This window comes from Stegostoma tigrinum, chromosome 11, assembly GCF_030684315.1.
Source record: "Stegostoma tigrinum isolate sSteTig4 chromosome 11, sSteTig4.hap1, whole genome shotgun sequence".
In the NCBI taxonomy this organism is placed as follows: Eukaryota; Metazoa; Chordata; class Chondrichthyes; order Orectolobiformes; family Stegostomatidae; genus Stegostoma; species Stegostoma tigrinum.
In genome coordinates this window covers 14,066,230-14,085,319 of record NC_081364.1, presented here as the reverse complement: position 1 = coordinate 14,085,319, position 19,090 = coordinate 14,066,230, and the positions used below count along the sequence as shown (strand labels likewise).

General features: G+C 39.3%; 1 protein-coding gene across 9 annotated transcripts in view; it reads right to left on the bottom strand.

The window, feature by feature from the left end:
• Nucleotides 1-531: 531 nt before the first annotated feature.
• The window catches only part of LOC125460431 (RNA-binding protein 5-like), a 48,249-nt gene continuing 29,690 nt past the window's right edge, over nucleotides 532-19,090 (bottom strand). For 6 of the 9 annotated variants that reach the window (XM_048547929.2, XM_059649769.1, XM_048547925.2 and 3 more), the window contains 16 exons: nucleotides 15,936-16,096; nucleotides 14,435-14,532; nucleotides 13,475-13,562; nucleotides 12,686-12,766; nucleotides 9,673-9,763; nucleotides 7,785-7,873; nucleotides 6,923-7,001; nucleotides 6,662-6,753; nucleotides 6,167-6,331; nucleotides 4,913-5,062; nucleotides 4,720-4,806; nucleotides 2,726-2,920; nucleotides 2,549-2,623; nucleotides 2,366-2,463; nucleotides 1,588-1,717; nucleotides 532-1,015 (listed from right to left, as the gene is read on the bottom strand). In XM_048547929.2, coding sequence (XP_048403886.1) covers nucleotides 890-1,015; nucleotides 1,588-1,717; nucleotides 2,366-2,463; nucleotides 2,549-2,623; nucleotides 2,726-2,920; nucleotides 4,720-4,806; nucleotides 4,913-5,062; nucleotides 6,167-6,331; nucleotides 6,662-6,753; nucleotides 6,923-7,001; nucleotides 7,785-7,873; nucleotides 9,673-9,763; nucleotides 12,686-12,766; nucleotides 13,475-13,562; nucleotides 14,435-14,532; nucleotides 15,936-16,096 — 1,805 coding nt within the window. In that variant the 3' untranslated portion in view covers nucleotides 532-889. Of the gene's footprint in view, nucleotides 1,016-1,587; nucleotides 1,718-2,365; nucleotides 2,464-2,548; nucleotides 2,624-2,725; nucleotides 2,921-4,719; nucleotides 4,807-4,912; nucleotides 5,063-6,166; nucleotides 6,332-6,661; nucleotides 6,754-6,922; nucleotides 7,002-7,784; nucleotides 7,874-9,672; nucleotides 9,764-12,685; nucleotides 12,767-13,474; nucleotides 13,563-14,434; nucleotides 14,533-15,935; nucleotides 16,097-19,090 lie in introns of those variants that run through there. The other 3 variants (XM_048547931.2, XM_048547932.2, XM_048547933.2) reach the window with 3 other exon arrangements.

Here is a 19,090-nt window from a genome sequence, read left to right as displayed (position 1 = left end):
ATCAATAGTGGCATTTTGCATTTAGTGAGCACCCGTGCAACTGGGATGCCTTCAAAGCTAATCAATAAGCACTGCTGCCAGATTGGTTTTATCTCCAATCAGACCAATTTGGATCATACCTCTGAACTCAAGATGACAAAGCGAAAACATGTTTGAAAACAGAAACAAGTTCGTTAACACTTCAGCCTATGATTGCCATTTACTTTGTATAAAAGTTATTAATTTTCCTTGGATTATTACTTTGAGACCAGTCATATCTTTGATACTTGGAAGGAAGTCGTCATTTTGTATTTTATCTTGTGCTCAACTTCAGTTAATCCAGTTCAAAACTTTGAGTGTTCAGTTTTCCTCTGTATTTTGTTAATGCACTGACAGGTTTTCCTGTTACATTTTAGGTCAGCAACTTTACTCATTTGAGTATACGTTTAACGCGTTACCAAAATTAATCAAATTACTTCCGCAACAAGATATCAATCTCCTATGATTTTCTATTGCTCCTCTTTCCAACAACCTTCAAATAATCTAAATACATTAGCACCAAGGAGTTTGTTTATTGAGGGAATAAAGAAAGGAAGAAAAGAACAATGCTTTGAAATAATCCGGTTTGCAACTCTTACCCAGAATCTGTACAAAGGGTGTGGACTATAATACAGAATGTACATGTTGCTGGTTTTGTAGCAAATTTCACACATATCTTTTGCTTGTATCACACGCTCACTATAACCCTCCAGCTTTACAAGGTCATAATTTAAAAGACTAAAATGTGACTTATTGATAAACTTACAAATTTAACCAAAGCAGGAAAAAAGTGAAAAAAGTTGATGCACATACATTCTTTCTTGGCACAATCATAGTAACATTATTTACAATATTTACAACACAAGGAACATTATTCCATTTCTGAGAATCTGGCAAACATAGCTTTTCGAACAGCATCTTTATAGGTATCTGCTGTGTTGACACCGTAAGAGCTTCCACGTGTTCCTAGTCCAGCTCCTTTCATTCTTAACTGTGCCTGTTAAAATGGATCAAAGTCTTTATTTCGGCAATGTGTAGTTCAAGATGAATAAAACTTTGAATTTTATGGAGATACCCAAAAACAAGAAATTCCAGCATCTCAGTTATTCTTTTTTAAGAACTGTCACTGGTTGATGTCAGTGCAAGTACAAGAATCCACAAAAAAACAGGTGTTCTATACACCTTTGTCTGTACAGCATGCCAATGGAAATTAACAGGAGTATCCGCAGACAACTAGTGAGAAATAGTTTTGCAAAATGAGAATCACTTGCATCTCTTCACTATTTCTCCACCGACATTCAAAAATCAGCAGTTATTCTTGATGTGACTATCTGCAAACCTACATCCTACCAGCTCCCTTGTGCATTTACTTCTATATCTATATTATACCACCTCAAGTGCCACTTTGAATAGTCAGGATTTGTACAGACCATCCAGTTGCTCTTCCAGAATATATTTTTACTAACTGATTCATGGCAAATAAATACAGCAGGACTCAAGTGCCTCCTGTGACCTAGTTCTACATTCTATTTAAGTAGAAATTCCCACTGGGGGTATCCACTGACACACCTCAATTGGCGCAGTAATGCCTTGTTGGTTTCTACCGAGTCCCGAACCTTCTTTCCAGCCCATGGCTTGCAACATTCGGCTTCCAATATTATCACTACCAATGCCATCTTTAGTTGGCTGCTCAAAATCACTGCAAAAGATGAATATGGTTGAATGGAAAGAGAACTTAATTCAATTGTTAATACTGCTATTTATTTTAAACTATCAATACTGTATTGAAATATGGCACAAGGGAAGTTAGGAATCTGCCATTTTGAGGCACTATTTAACTGTGGGAAGTAGCACTGACTAGCCACGATGAAGGAAGATGGAAGAAAAAAAGGCAGTAATACATTTGCACTGCATCAAATGCTACAGGAGGAATGAAAAAAGTTTTGATTCCCAGAGCATCAGCTTCCACATCTATGATAAAACCATGAAGACCTTAAGAATGCAATTGAGATTTATCTAGCGAAGCCTTTTATTGTCAGAAAAATGGGAAGAAATAAAGCCATGTCCTCCCAGAGATGGTGTTCTGATTCTCCAAACTGCAGAGGAGAGGGTAGAGTTTGGGCAAAAATAGGCGATACCTAACCCTGAACAAACTTCCCTTTTTTGTGCTGGGAGAGGCGGATGGTAAAGGGGTAGGGAGAGAGAATACATTATGGGAAGAGAGAAGTATCTCAGTTTTTGGCAAGGACTGCAAGTAACTGACATACTACTCTTCAGATGTGTGCTACATAAGTGACTTGGAAATGAAACAACATGGCATAATATTTAAAGGAAAAATATTTCTTACACAACTTGGGGTGCAAAAAACTTTTTCCTCTTGGGCTCTGGAGGTTCTGGGATTCCATATTTCTCTCTCCTCTCTGCTGCTCTGTCTCTATATTTCATCTATTGAGAAAGTTAACATTAATTAACAGTAAACTAATTTTAAGAAAATTCTACAGGTTTATGCTTCTTATCACTGAGAACGCACCTCTCGTTCAGACTTCTCTAAAGCTTCAAGTTCTGAATCTGTCATTTTCGCTCTTCTGTGAATCTCCAAATTTTGCTTTTTGGTGGGAAGAAAGAGATAAAATACACAATTGCATAATTTCAAATGATACTACTGAAATATCTCATGCATCCAATTTTTCTGAAAGATCTACGATACCTTGTGCAATTCAGAGAGTTGCTGATGTCTGATGAGTGTTTCTTTACTAGGAAATTGTCTTCTACACAAAAGACAGGCCATTTTCTTCCAATCTGTTAGTTTCTCCTCTCCATCCTCTGTTTTTTCCTGTTCTTCTTCAGTGTCACTTTCTCCACTGTAAGCAGCCACAAGCCCTTGTTGTGGGCTTGTTTTTCTCTGAATTAAAGCACAAGTGACAGTTTGTTCGAGCACTAATTATGAGAGAAAAGATACTTTAAAATCTTGTTTTATTGAAATGGTAGTTTATGGCAAGTCCTCAAATGTTCAATTCAGCTTAACATAACATCCTATTTTTTAACAGCATGGAGATATCTTACATTCAAATGATTTTCAATTGTATCAAACCAGACATCTCTAATAACTGATCACTGATAAAAGTGCAAAAAACCTTCCTGTTAATTCAGGGCACATTAAAACACTTCTGTAACTCCAAACCCCCAGTCCGTCACAAAAACAAACCTTTCTTCCATTAAGTCGATAAAGCGGAGCTGGAGGAACGCAGCAGGTCAGGCAGCACCAGAGTAGGAGTGTTGACGTTTCGGGCCTGGGCCCTTCATCAGGACTGGGGAGGGGGAAGGGAGCTGGGAGCTAAATAGGGGGAAGACGTATGGAGCTGGGAGAAGGTAAGTGAGATAGCAATAGGTGGATGCAGGTAGGGGCAACGGAGATTGGCCAGTGGGAAGGGTGGGCAGATAGGTGGGGAAGGAGATGGACAGGTAGTGTCAGGTCAAGGAGGCGGGAATGAGAGGGATGAGGCTGGGGGAGGGGAGACCGACCCACCTTTTCCAATGACCAATCCCCACTGCCTCTACCTGCATCCACATATCGCCATCCCACCTACCTGCCCACAGCCCCACCTCTCTTCCCTCTAATAATCCCCCAGCTCCTTTCCCCCTCCCTGTCCTAAAGAAAGGTTTCGGCCCAAAACATCGACTCTCCTATTCCTTTGATGCCGCCTGTCCTGCTGCATTCCTCCAGCTCCACAATGTATCAAACTTTGGTTCCAGCATCTGCAGTTCTTGCCATCCCTTTTCTTCCACTGACTCCATCTACACTTTCTCACTGCCTCAGGAAAGCAGCCAACATAATCAAAGATCTCTCCAACTCCACTTACACTCCCTTACATTGGGCAGAAGGTGCCAAAGTTTGAAAATATGTACCAACAGATTTAAGAACAGCTTCCAAGGAACATAAAAGCTGACGTTTCGGGCCTAGACCCTTCATCAGAAACCTCTCTGATGAAGGGTCTAGGCCCAAAACGTCAGTTTTTGTGCTAAGATGTGGCTTGGCCTGCTGTGTTCATCCAGCTCCACACTTTGTTATCTTGGATTCTCCAGCATCTGCAGTTCCCATTATCTCTTAATAACAGCTTCTTCCCTGTTATCAATGTTATGAATAGACATCTGAAATTAGAGATGATCTTTCTTAGCACCTCCTCTGTACCTGCAACACTATATTCTACATTCTGTTCTATTACCTTGATGTACTTATGTAAGGTATGACTGGTCTAGATAGCATACAAAACAATACTTTTCACTGTATCTTAGTACATGTGATACTGACAAATCGGACTTCCAATATTGTGTTGAAATTCAATAACCAATAGCTAATTTCAACTTCCCAACTCTAAATCATGTATTCTTGAATGCTCTGCAAGACAAAAAACACATTTGACTCAAGAGGTTTCAGAATATGTACTCCAAGGGAATTACCGTTCCTCTCAGAAAACATTAAAATAAATCAAAAATGCTGCAATTCACACTGATATCATTTCCCCACTGGAAGAACATTTTTCTTGTCTTCAGAATAATGATTGACCTCATTTCCAGCATAGATTACAGTTTGTTTCGTTTTCAAATGAAAACTGTCACTGAGAACAGATGTTGCAAAAACAAAGGATCTAGTTACAGTTGTTGGAACTTCATCATAAACACTACAAATTAATGCAATCCAACCTTAAGCACATAGTCCTCTTCATCAGGTGCTGAAGACCTCCTTAAGATTTCAACAGTTGTTGGTGATCTCTCTGTTGATATGCCCTGCTGAAATTAGGACAAAATACTTTGTTATAGAAAGTGTCATATACTTCTGCAAAATTTCCCACGTAACAACAAGCACATACTTCAATTTTTTTTTAAAAATTCACACCTTTTTCTCAAACAATGCAAAGCCAGCATCTGCTGCTGCAGACTCCTTCCGCTCATCCTCTCGAAGCCCCCCAATGGGTTGGAAGCTGGTTTTGAAATTTTCTTTCTGTTTGTTCAAACTCTTAGCCCATCGCTCCATATCTTTGGCAATCTAAGAAAACATTACCGAATTAGTACCTCTTTTCCACAATAGTGCATACTGACCTAAAGCATGCATAAATCATACAGTATGTCAACTGATCAGAGTTAACCAACAGTTAATGCTAGTCACTAGGCAAATGGGATCTCCATTTAGTTTTGTACCCAACAAATCAACACAAACTCTTCAATTCAGTAAAAGAAAAATACTGACACATTTGATTTGGTGCACTCTCCATGCCACAAAGTTAGGTGAACTGGCTAATTCTATTAAGAGAGAGCAATCAAGCTCAAGGCAGACTGTGCTAAATGTATATTTTAAAAAAAATGAACTGGCCAAGGCCTAGTCTGAGTTGATACCAAGAGCAAAGTGATTTGGTTCAACAAGACAGCATGACAAACGACCATAACAATTAAGAGAATTGGGCCATTCAGCCCATTTGGTCAGCCCTGCCATTCAATGAGATTGTGGTTGATCTGATAACCCTCAACTCCCATTTTCCTGCCTTTTCCCATAACTCTTGATTCCCTTTCTGACTGAAAATCTGTCTCAACCTCGAACATATTAATGACCCAGCCTCAACAGCCCTCTGTAGTCAAGAATTCCATAGATTTACTACTCTGACGAAAGAAATACCTCCTGGAGTGGAATCGCAGAGACTTATAAAATTTTAACAGGACTAGACAGGGCGAGTGCTGCTGGATGTTCCTGATGGCTGCGAAGTTCAGAACTGGGAGTCACAGCCTAAGGATGCAGGGTGAGTCATTTAGGGCTGGGATGGGGAGAAACATCTTCATCCAGACAGTGGTGAGGGTGTGCAATTCTCTGCCACAGAATGGAATTGAGGCTATAACACTGAATGTTTAGAAGAAGTTACACATGATTTTTAAGGCTAACAATGATCAAATGGTACAGGGAGAAAGCAGGAACCAGGTGTTGAGCTAGATGATTAGGCATGGTCATACAGAACAGCAGAATAAGCTCAAAGTGCTGAATGGCCTACTCCTGCTATTTTTTATGTTTCTATAAAGAACACGCTAAAAGCGAGATCGAAGAGATTTTCAAATTTAAATTCTACAACATTGATACTGCCAGCGCTACGCATTTTTTTAAAACCTGTTGTGCTGTTTTGCTCTTCGGTTTCTCTTTTTTCTCTTTGCCATCTTTATTAGCCCCACTAGCAGCAGCATTCTGCTGTGCAGTATATTCTGATGCAGGCAGGTATTTCTGCTTTGCTCCATCCCAGTACAAATACTGTTGAGTCTGTGTATTGTAGTAGTACTGAAACAAATGGAGGAAAAAAATTAGTGCACTTGCAGCTGTTCTTATGCCCTGACCATGTAGTGACTGCTTCTGAAGCATGAATGACAGAAGCCTGGTATTTAGAACCAAAGAACTGAAACATGACATTCAAGGGCCCATGAATATCGGAGATGAGGATTATTTGTTCACTCATCTTATGTTTCAGAGACCTTGCTGTGTGAAAATTGTTTGATTTTGTTCATAATAATTGCGATTATATACTGCAGGAATAGTTGAGATATGCTTTGGGACAATATCTTTTCAAATGATCCTATTTTATATCGCATATAACAGTGTTTTAGCTCTTACCTGGGAGTTAGGATCATAGTAGAGCCCAGTCTGCTGATCATAGTAAAATCCAGATGCATCATCGTACTGGTAACTAGAAACATCAGGTGCAGCTGTAAAGCAAACATAAGTAAAATTTATGGATAGAAATTCATGGCAAATAAACAGAAAGAAACTTGAGCTCACTGAACAACAAAGTATCAATGACTGATAGTTCCAAAAGCTTTGAGGAATTGAAAGCTGTATGCATATTTTATTAAAAATATTTCATTGTTTACTTACACAATTTGGAGTCTGAAGAACCAGTACTTGAATCTGTAGCCTGTTGACCAGGTGTTGATGGCTGCCCACCATCTACCTGCTGAGTACAAACCAAGTCTGCATCAACCACTCAACTTTAATATCACATTTCAAACATGTGATTAATAGACATCCTATAAAAGTGTAGCACAATAAAGGATAAAACAAAACATTTCAATAGATCAGAATGTAAAGGGGTACTTCAAGGCATTAGGGATCAGGAATCATGGGGGATGAATTCCATTTCAAGTTTATGTATGATTTTTGAAGCCAGTTTTAGGAAAGAAATTGAAGTTCCTTAACACAAAAAAATGACCATTATTCCTTACTGAATCTCTGCAATGACCAAAGGATCACTGATACAACGTACAAAACAAAGTGTTGGAATTAAAGATTCCGATCAGAAGTTTGTGATTTGAAATTTTTTTTTCCTCCTTCAAGACATTATTTTCCTAAAGATGATGTTGTAGGGAGGGTGGAGGCAGAGAAACAACAATATGAGGAATGTTTAGATAATGTTTGCTCAGTGACTGTCATGGAAAGAGCAATAGTATTGCCTGTACTCAGTCCTGAAAGTCAATTCCTTTATCATAACAGCAGAAACACTGACCCACCTATCTGAAGTCACAGGATAGAAAACAAAATAGTTGTAAACAAAAGGGAAACGCATGGAAAAGGCATTCAGATTTACCGACTTAGAGAAATACTAGAAATCTTTAATGTCAGAGCCTTTGAAAAGTCCTTTCAATTTCTTAACATCAAAAGCTACCTTTACCTACTGAGATGGAGCAGTGGAGGCAAGGGTAAGATCGCCTTTGAAATTCAAACTTCAAAATGGTCTTACCTGCGCACTCTGCTGGTAGCTCTGTGCACCTCTAGAATATACCTGAACCTGTGAAACAGGAGTGCTGGCAGAAGTACTTGCAGCGGGACCTGCAGCAAAAAATAAGGTTTTTCTTCTTTTCAGTGAGTCCACTTATTTTGTACAATACAGCTCAGAACAGATAAAAGATCTGCTCTGCATAAAACATTTTGAGTTAGCGGAATTCAAAGCAACGTTCTTATTTAAAACAGATTATAATTTGCAGATAACCATTTTATAATTCATTCCATATCTGATCCAATACTTCATTTGCTACTTACTCCAATTCACGGTAAACCAGACAAATCAAAACTGCTTCTCACATAACATTCGGCAACGGCTTTTCACAGGTGCCGTGCAGAAAAACAAGTGCACATAGGAGACTTGTCACTATTATTAACTTAATCATTTTAGTTAACTTCTAACCTGGAACATTTTGAATTAGGAATCAGTGAATGAAAAAGATTGACCACTTCAGTATTCTATTTTTAAAAGGGCCATAGCAGAAGTTGTCACTAAAGAGCTTTGCTTTTCAAATGTTTGGAAAAGCAACACTCTGTGGAAACAATCAGAATGCTGAATCTAAGTCAATCATATATTCCTGCAGGCAACGACACATACTAAACATGGAACTGAGTGAAAGTCCTTGCCTATCAATTGGAACCAGATAAGTCTTGCACATCTAACTAATTAACCTGAACGGGATTCCAAATATTTCAACCATATAGTATTCCAATGGCTCAAGTTCAGAAACTATTATACTACTATGTACCCAACTTTTCGACCTTTTATAGAATCCCTAGTGGGAAACAGGCCCTTTGGCCCATCAAGTTCACACCAACCATCAAAGCTTCGCATCCAGCCCCATCTCCCAAGAACCCACCTAATCCACACATCCCTGAACACTATGGGAAATTTAGCGTAGCCAATCCACCCTAACCTGCACATCTTTGGTCTGTGGGAGGAAACTGGAGAGCCTGGAGGAAACCCACGCAGACACAGGGAAAATGTGCAAATTCCACAGAGACAGTTGCCCAAGGGTGGAATCAAACCCGGGACCGTGGTGCTGTGAGGCAGCAGTGCTAACCACCGAGCCACCGTGCCATCCCATTTTCAAAATGCACAGACTCAATCACTTCATTTATGCAATTCTCCGAGCCAATTAACACAATTAGCGTGATCTTAAGCTTGATGTAGAAGCAGGATTACTTTAATGCATGGAGCAGAACCTAAGATACAAATCCAAGGTACGTTAACAATCTATCATATCATGCCTCATCTAGTGTTACATTATCAAAGTGCTCGCTACAGACAACGCATCTTACAAAGCATACTGCCAGGGCATAATTTCCTAACTGTCCTCCTGGCATGTTTTTCTGCAGCACAAGTAGACACAGCACAACTATCACATACATTGGCCTTTATATTCCGTGAAATCCTAGTGCTGTTGCTGCAATCAACAACAATGGAAACCAATGAAAAAAAAACTACATACATTTGAAGATGTTGTAAAACACGCAAACACAAACCAGATTGTATAAGATGAACTTTATGGTATTGGAATGCATTCAGTGCTGCATTTTTATTTATGCCAATGCAGTAACATGATGTAAATGTCGTTAAATAGGTTTGTGTTAACATTGAAGAAAGATTTAATGGCTATAATGAACAGAGACTGTCAAGTTGGCTTTCTTTCATTTGCAGTTTACAAAAACCTGAGTTTATTATGCATTTCGCAGGATGCAAAATTACCAACACTTGTGTAACTACTTCTTTGGCTAAACCTGATTTAGCGGTTTAGTAAAGGAATAACATTGCACCAACCTCTCAATTAAGTCTTTCATTCTGAAAGAGAACGCTGACACCCTACCTGTGACAGTAGCTGCTGCCTGGTATGTGACAGGTGGTGGTTGACTGGGGTCCACAGAGCCTTGTTGAAAGTACTGGTATTCCTGCGAGTACTGTGCCGATTGCACACATTTCATAGTTAGTGTGGTGCACATAGAATAACTCTAATTAAGACTGCACTTTAGAATATCCGTATACAACATACATTCAAGGCACTGTCCTATGATTCTCAACAAGACAAAAACTGTGGTACAAATGGGAGTTATAGGTTTGTTGGTTTTTGCCTCCCTTTGCCAGCAACATTGCTTGGCTAAGAAGCCAGGACAACCACCTGTTCCCAGGTTTTTGTCAGTGTTGCTCTGTAACTGGCAACTAAGTTAGTAAATAAGGCGCTAATTTGACTATAATTACAGCTTATTTTTGGTAAGCAACTGTCTGGTTTCTCCTAATAACTGCTCCATCACACACCGCAGGAAATTCAGAACTGGTTTTGTTATCAACTGTCAGGACTGCTTGAAACACGTGTGTACAGTAATATATTGTTTGTATCATAAATAAAAATTCATAGCATCAAGATACTAGCACATCCCAGGGTTGAGGGCCATCATAAATGATACATGCAGTATATATCATGATCCCCTGGATAATTCAATTGGCCATATTAGTAAAATTTAAAAATGTATCAGGCCAATATTAGGGAAAAGACAATGCTCACTGCACCCAGTACAGCATCCACCCACATCATGTCAGTAGCAAAATCAGCGTTTATTAACCATGTCCTCTCAAGCTGACATCTGGAGCACTTTGCATATTATGCACTTTTAAGTTCAGGGCACTGAATTTTGTACCAAGTAGGTACACTTCTTTAATATGAAAATCTAAGTTCATTGTATCCAAGGGTGATTGGTAAATATCCCCTGGTGGTTTAAAGTAGAGAGTTTGGGCAGAATCATTCCCTTTCCAATAGGCATGGGTCTCAAGCATTAAATAACCAAGAAACTGGTAGCAAATTAGAAATCAGACTTAAAACAGCAACTAAACATGATTTGTCAAGGCATGTTATTAATGAAAAGTAACTAAATTGGAAAAGTCCTCAGTACAAATTTGCCTGATACTGAACAGAAAGAACATGCTAGAACAGAAATTGTGTCAGAGATAGCACATTATCTACTGCACGCAGCTCACATCTGACAAGGCCTCAGCTCAAGAGCACCTCTAACAGAGTCAACAGTTTTGAAGTTACACTGAATAAATGAAGACTTGAAAGGAGATAGCACAGTGCAGCTATAAATCATGGTGGGTACGTTGTAGAACATTGAACTGTTACGATTAAAGATCATTTTTTAGCAGGACGAAAACTAACTCCTGATAAATATTTAATGTGTGACAGAAATATGACTTTTAGATAATCATATCACACATTTTGTTTTCTTATGTAATTTTCTTATGGAATGCTAAGACAGTGTATCAAGCACCTCCCCCAAATATATTTTTCTTTATCCTTTCACAGGATGTATGTGTTCCTTGCAAGGCCAGCATTTGTTACCTGCCCTTGGTTGCCCTTGACCAGAGTGATTTGGTAGACTACTTCAGAGGGCAGTTAAGATGCAGGTCTAGTGAAATGCAAGAACAGACTGTGAAAGGACAATAGATTTCCTTCACTAAAGGACACTAGTGAACCAGATGGATTTTTACAATTGTCTAATGTTTTCATAAATTTGATTATTAAGATTAATTCTAGAAATATTAACTGAATTTCAATTCCACCAGTTCCTGTGAGTTGGATTGGAACCACTTTGCCTGGACTGCTGGTCTGGGTCTCTGGTTTAACTAGTCCCGTGACATTACCACTTTACCAACAACTGCTCCAAGATCATTATGAAAAAGGGTCAGTCCACATTTTGATGTGATAGGAAGTAAAATAGCATCATCAGGACAAACACTATGCACATCCTAGGAGCCAGTTACAACACAGCTGGCTGCTGTAAAAGCTTGGATGCGAGTAGACTTGGTGACACAGAAAACATTCAAGTTCTGTGGGCTCTTTACTCTGCAAAGATTTAGGAAGGCTTTGACATTGTAAGAATCCTAGAGTACCCAAGTACAAAAAAAGTGTCATCTGCCTTCAAAGGTAAAGCTAAGATAAATTTAAAAAAGGTCAAAAATTGTTGATTACAATGTTACTACTGAGTAGCTAACATATCTGTTAATAATTACTGATGTAATATGGTCATTTTTCCTTTCAGTTATCTTTCTCCACCTTACAGGTTCCAGATACAACACTGCTGTGAACATGTGGTCAACCTACTTCCAATTGTACTAATGCCACCTGCAAATAACCACCTGACTGTCTGAGTGAGCTATGGAGGTAATTTACCAGTTTTCCAGTGGTGAGTTGTTTCTCCACTTAATCCCTCCCTCCTTTGAATCCTTAGGAGGGTTAAATTAAAAAAATGCAGACAAAATGACTGGAAGCAAATACCCAGACGTTTACAGCTCTTCACTTAAAAAGCAATTCTATTGTCCTTGATTCAGACTTTTTCGGTCGTCAGAAATACTGCATTCTTTTCAGGCCCTTACTTCAAAATGTAAAAACTTATGAATTCATCATAAGTAACAATTAAAATTTTGATGTTAATAAGGCCAGAAGGACTTAACAGGAATAAACAGACAGACAGTCATTGACTTATAATCATAGGTTTTAAAGACAAGCTTTGATTCTATAAGCATCTTGGCTTCCCGCTGCTCAATTAGCAAATAACTGAGGTGGTTTTGGTTTCAATTATTAAATTAGTGGTAAATGGAAATCTCAAGTGTTTTCGAACATGCGCTTAACAAGACAATTGTAGTTACACTTACAGTTATTACACTTATGCAACACTCACTGTTTTATGTCGCCCTACTATTTGAGTCTTTAGAGTAAAATGAGTTTAGTGCCTTACACTATCCTGGGGTGACTGATGTCTCTCCCTTATTCCCACAGTTCATAGTTTTATTTTTAAGTTCTATTTATTGCTCCTGGATACACTACCAACCTGAGCGAAAGGCTGGCCATAACTATCCACTCCAGATGGTGGGGGATAATTGTAGTCCATTGGATCTGAACCCTGTTGAGCCTTAAAAGAAACGTCATAAAATGGAACAAGTCAAAAGTAGAAAATATAAAGGCATTCCTTGAAGATAAATAGCTTAAAGTTACAAATTAATATTAGCCATATTACACAATGGTGCATATATTTCCTCATCAATGCAGAAATAAAAAAGCACAGAGAACAATTTTGATTGCCCTTCCAACTAAACCTGCGTTGTAAACAAGCTAGAGGCAGATATTTTGTAAAAAGTGTGTTCTTTTGCTCAGTGAGCTATGTTGTCTCCAGAGTAAAGTACATTTAGGATAGCTTGTGAGAGTTTACATACCTAACAATATCCAGACAGCCAAACTTAAGCTGCTATAATAAGTCATGAAACAAAAGAGCACCAGATTAACATCAGTGTGCAGGAGATACTCTGGTCTGGAGCAGGCATATACATATTCTGCATGTAGTATGATGCTTCAAGATAAACTATGAGCATTGTAAAACCAGAACAATCGGCCACCTATGATCAAGATCCTGCAATGGAACGTCTTATTGCTTTTAGATTAACTAAGGTAACTTGAATACATGAATGAAATTCAGTCTCTCCATTTTACAAAATAGTGAAATGTTGTGGGACTGAATTCTAATATTACTTGCAGTTTTCACATGCTCTCAGCAATTGAATCGAAGGCAATCTTAGTAAAGTCTGTGTGTTCAAAATGTATTCTTTCAGACTTAAGGTTTTACCTGGCTTGATGACCACTGAGCTGCAGCAATTGCTGTACTTGCAACAGTCATGGCATTGACTCGATTTCCATCACCAAGGAAGAGATCCCTGAACAGTAATGGAAGTTGAACATTAATCAAATGATAAAACTGCAATGTCATATTTGATTTTGACCGAAGTCAGTATCGAACAATCCAGGTCCCATAACAGATTCAACGTAGACAATCCAGGCCGCTACTTGAAGTTGAGAAGTGTTGGCATTTATCAAATCATGCTAATTCTGACTGTATGACTAAATGACCATGCAGATGAAATATAACACTGCTTCTCAATGGCAAAAATCTGTTTAACACAGTAGATGGCCAGAACTTATTATTTTAGCATACATCAATTATTCAGCTGCATTGCTGAGTGACAGCAACAAGCACCATGAACTTCCTATTTAAGAGAAAAAGATGGGAGAAAGAATAAACTCAACTTATATGCTTATCTAAACTTCATTTTATCTGAAGGCTTTTCTTTATAAAAACAACCACACCTATCTGTGTCCGATAACGTGTACATGAAATGACGCGATGCAAGACTGGGCATAGAACTTTCCAGTGAAATTTCAAAAGGTGAGTCAATGGAAAGCACAAAGCGGAGATCAAGGGAAGGCTGGAGTATTTTTTTTTGCGGGGGGGGGGGGGGGGAAGAAGAGAACAGAGAATTCATCATTCTTGGATTTGCAGCCAAAATGCAGACTCTGATTCTAGCATATGGAATAGGGTTGAGATGACCTACAGGATTGGTTTCACACACCTCTTCTTACTCAGTCTCCTGGATTCTCAAACAGATAGCTAGTCCAGAACACTGACCATTTGTGGATAAGGTTGTCACACAAAATTTACATTTCGCTGAAATTTTAAAATTGTGATGTGATGGTATTGGATCCAACCTTAAAACTAAATTCAGTTTAGCTTTAGTGGTCAGTTACTTACTTCCTTGCACTCTTTGCAAAATCAACACCAATAGTTTTGCCATCAATGCTCAGTGGTGGCTGCAAGGACTGCAGTATCTGAAGAAGCTGAGACGCCTCCTGTAAATTGCAGAAGGGGAGGAAGACAGCGAGTGGTCAATTTAATTGCACTAGAGATGCTTTTGTTTGAGAGGGTCATCAGATGCAATTTCCATTGTTTGCAGGGGGCGTGGTTTGACGGGCAAGATTCCAGTTCATCCATATTTTCTTTTGGTGGATTTACTGGTTTAGATCTTGACATTATGATTTTGAAGCTGTGTATTCCTTTTTCAGGATTAGTTATACATTTGATAGCTATGAATGTATACCAGGCTTTTGTGTGCAGCATTGTTCATATTGCTGCTTCAATTAAAATAATTTATAATTCATTCAGTTGGTCCAAATAATATTTAGCTAATTCTGTCATGCTAAGTTATTCCCCACACGGTTATATTAACAGTGAAAATTTCTATTCCCCTGCACTGACGGAGGGTGTGCACTTGGTTCAATTAATAGCTCAAGGCACTTCACATAAATCAAGTACAATGACCATTATTAATCACATGTAAATATGGAAAGTGTCCCTGGAACAGCACAGCAAAATAGGAAATAACAGAAAAATAGGGCTGCAAAGTAGTAAAGCTACACTTTGAACAAAATAGATTAATTTGAACAGCAAGCACCAGAACCTGCCACACACACTACTCTAGAAAACACTTATGGCATTTTAAATAATTCAGCACAAAACACAGTTTTATTGTAGTGATTTGACAGTGACCAGACAAAATGTTGCTCATTTGAGGTTTTCATTGAAAGGACAACTTTATTTTAATTAAATAGTACACAAAATGTGTAAACAGCATGCTTTCTTACCAAGTGCCCACATCACTGGTTAAGAAAGTAATAAAAATTCTGTTCAAACAATTGATATTGTGCTACATGGCTTTCTCGCCTTCAAGAACCAGAGATTAGGTAATGTTTACGGAAATGGGAAGAAAAGCCCATGCTGAGTCGGCAATCATGTTCAGCTCCTAGCGTGGACAGATCTGAATCGTACATCTGTCACCTGGTATCAAGTTGCAGGCAGTTTTATTCGGAAAGGCCATAGGGACAGTTGGTATGGGAGATAGAAAATGTTATGTTTAGTCAGTGCGCTTGGTATCTGATACATTCATATTGGGCCAATCTGGGTTCTTCACGAGCATTCCCTCAATTAAGTAACAGAAAATTCAGTATTGGCCTAACCAAAATACAACTAAGGGAAAACAAGTCATATATCTCACCAAAGACAGATCATTAGGATATTGTGACTCAAATGTAATCTGCCACAGATCAACATCGGCAGGTTTCAGAGCTGATATCTACCACCCTCAGCTCAAAGAACTGTACAGTGAATAGTTTTCAGGAAGTGATAGTATTGAATAATGCAAAACCACGTGCCTTACCATTAACAGATCAACTAGATGTTTAACAATGAAACTCACCACAATAGAAGCAAGTTGTACAAAAGCAAATCCCCTGTTCAGCTGGGTTTGCTTGTCCTTAATCAGCCGAATATTGGAGAGAGATAATGCAGCATACGGCGAAAGGGCAGTTAAGATGGACTCCACCGAGGTGTGGGAACTAATGTTTCTCAAAATGACAGCTGTTTAGGGAAGTAAAGATGCATGAAAATCTGAACAATTCATATATCGTGGTATACTTGCAGTTGTTTATGGTTCAATTAACCTCGTCTGCTTGTCAACATTTTTGTTAAAATCTGTATTTCATTGTTTCCTAACAAACACAAGTGATCAATGAATAGGTAAATGGCTCAACAGATAACAGAGACTGAAAAAGAGGCCCCTTAATCTTCCCAGCAGTACCTGTAAGTGTTCCTACACCCAAGGACTGCAGCAGTTCAAGACAGAAGCTCACCATCACTTATGGCGATCAAAACTGCATTACAATAGCCTGCGTACAGCCTCAAACAATTATTGTAACAAGACTTCTCAGACTTTTAACTTCCAACGCCTGAGCAATAAAGCTAAGATTTCATTTGCTGCCCTTGCACGCTAGTGTCCTTTAGGGAAGGAATGTGCCATCTTTACCTGGTCTGGCCTACGTGACTCTAGGCCCACAGCAATGTGGTTGACTCTTAACTGCCCTGTGGGCAATTAGGGACATGCAATAAATGCTACCAAGCCAGCGACATCCTCATCATAATTAAGGTGAATAGCCAAAGTTCCTTCCCAGGGGTGGGGGAGTCCAAAACTAAAGGACATAGACTTAAGGTGACAGGCAAGAGATTTTAAAGGGATCTGAGGGGCAACATTTCCAACAGAGTGGTTCACATGTGGAATAAACTGTCAGAGAAACGGTAGAGGCATGTATAATTACAATATTTAAAAGGTATTTGGACAGGTACAAGGATAAGAAAGGTTTAGACAGATACAGTTCACACAGGCAAATGGGTCCAGGTGGGTTTTGGAAACCTGGTCAGCATGGATGAGTTGGGCTGAAGAGCCTGTTTCTGTGCTGCATGATTCTTTTACTGACCCATAGTTCCTGTATTCTGTCTCATTTCCTCCTTGAACAGTGGCATAGGAGTGGTTTTCCAATCTGCCGGAACCCTGCCTTTACCAGCTCTGCAGCCACTCCATTTAAACCCTTAACATCAGGTCCTATTGACTTGTTTGCCTTCAGTTCCGTTTGTTGGCAAATATTATGCACCTTACAAACACCCCAGATATAACAGATTATGTCATCTACTGTGAAGAACAATCCAAATCATCGGTTCAGATTACGTACGAATTCCCTGTTCTTTGCTTTCAGCTTCCCATTTGCATCCTCCAAGGGTCCCACATTGATGTTAGCTACTTGCTTTCTATAAACCCACATCGCTGCCGGTTCCTAAAAATGTCAATCCTTTGCACAACTAATTTTTGCCATGCATCTGCCTTAGTTTTTGACTGGGCACTGCCTGACTGGCTTTGGTAACCATGGTTAGTTCACCCTTCTCACTGAATCCTTCCTTCTGATTGGAATATCCTTTTCTTGAGCGTTTTTAAGTATCTGGTACTGTTTATCTATTTACCTTCCTCTTAGTTTATTTTCCCAGTACACTTTAGGCAGCTCTATCTTAAACCCCTGCAATTTAGGTTAAGGACATCGGTTTGAGATCAGATTTGCTCTCCCTCAAACTGAATTTGACCTATTTTTCTAATCAACCATTCAGAGATCTTATATGGCACAGGTGGGTTAGATCCTGGCCCTTTTGGTCGTGGGGTAGGGGACTGCACCATAACAGGGTCCTCCTAAACTGAATTTGGCCAATTTTTTTTCTAATCAACATGTTTAGAGATATTATTACACACCTTTGGAAGAGCTGTGGGCTGAACCCAGGCCTCAGTAGACAAGGGACAGTGAAACTACTACAGCAACACAAGAGGGCCAAAACAGAATTTGAAATTCTATCTTGTAACCGCTATCACGTTGATGATTCATAACTACGCGGGTTCTTATTTACAGCCTGGTCTTAGGTAGTTGTGTCACGTAAACTTCTAAAAAGCGTGCCCGGTCTTTGCTTTTCCCCATTCAATTAGTCCATCAAAATGCAGATTAAAGATACTCAATGACAACGTAAATGCCCCAATCCCAATTTATATTGTGTCCTACACTGATGTAATTCCTTGGGAGCCTAAGGGTAACTCCCAACAGTGACCTCTATCCCCTGTTTCAGACATATTCCATCCAATCCATAGCACTGGAACTGCACTCTGTCTTGGAAATATGATCACACATGGATAAGAGATAGTAGGAACTGCAGATGCTGGAGATAACAAGGTATAGAGCTGGATGAACAGAGCAGGCCAAGCAGCATCAGAGGAGCAGGAAAGCTGATGTTTCAGGCTTGGAACTTTCTTCAGAAATGGGGGCAGGGAAGGGGGGTCTGAAATAAATAGGGGGGGCAGACGGATCGAAGATGGATAGATGAGAAGATAGGTGGAGGGTCGAGTAGTTTCAGGGCCGAAGAGATTACAAGAAAGTTGCAGTGGGAAAGAGTTCCAATGAGGTCTTTCCAGAGGGAGGAGGGTAACTTCTTCAAAGGTAGGCATTCTTAGGTGAGACTTTGCAGTGGGGTTAAAATTGCTTCAGAGACAGTAGGAACTGCAGAAAGCTGCCTCAGGCAAAAGTGCTGAGTCCATGATCCACCGTGACCTTCTCCATCACTCCCACTACTTATTTCGAACATACACCAGTTCTATCTGCAGTGCTTGTTAGTTTAACATTTTCTCGGGATGGCGGCAGGAGAACCACATCAGGATACATTAACACCACTAGCCTACTATAACTATCAAGAGCATTTCCAGCCAAAATTTGGGACTGAGTTATATTAATGGAGCGGGAGCACGAGAGGGTGTGTTTTAGGAACAGAATTTCTGAAATTAGTGGTATCTTCTTGACTTGCTAAGCAAGTTTAATCATATCATGAATCTGGCTTTGAGAAAGACTAATATCAAAAAGGCTGCAACTGGCATCTTCAGGTGGTGAAAAAAAATTGAGCATGCACAAAAATGAATCCAATGTCATTTGAAACTGACAGAAATTTTTCTAACAACTGTAGTTTGAGAATAGAACATCAGGAAGCTAAAGCAGT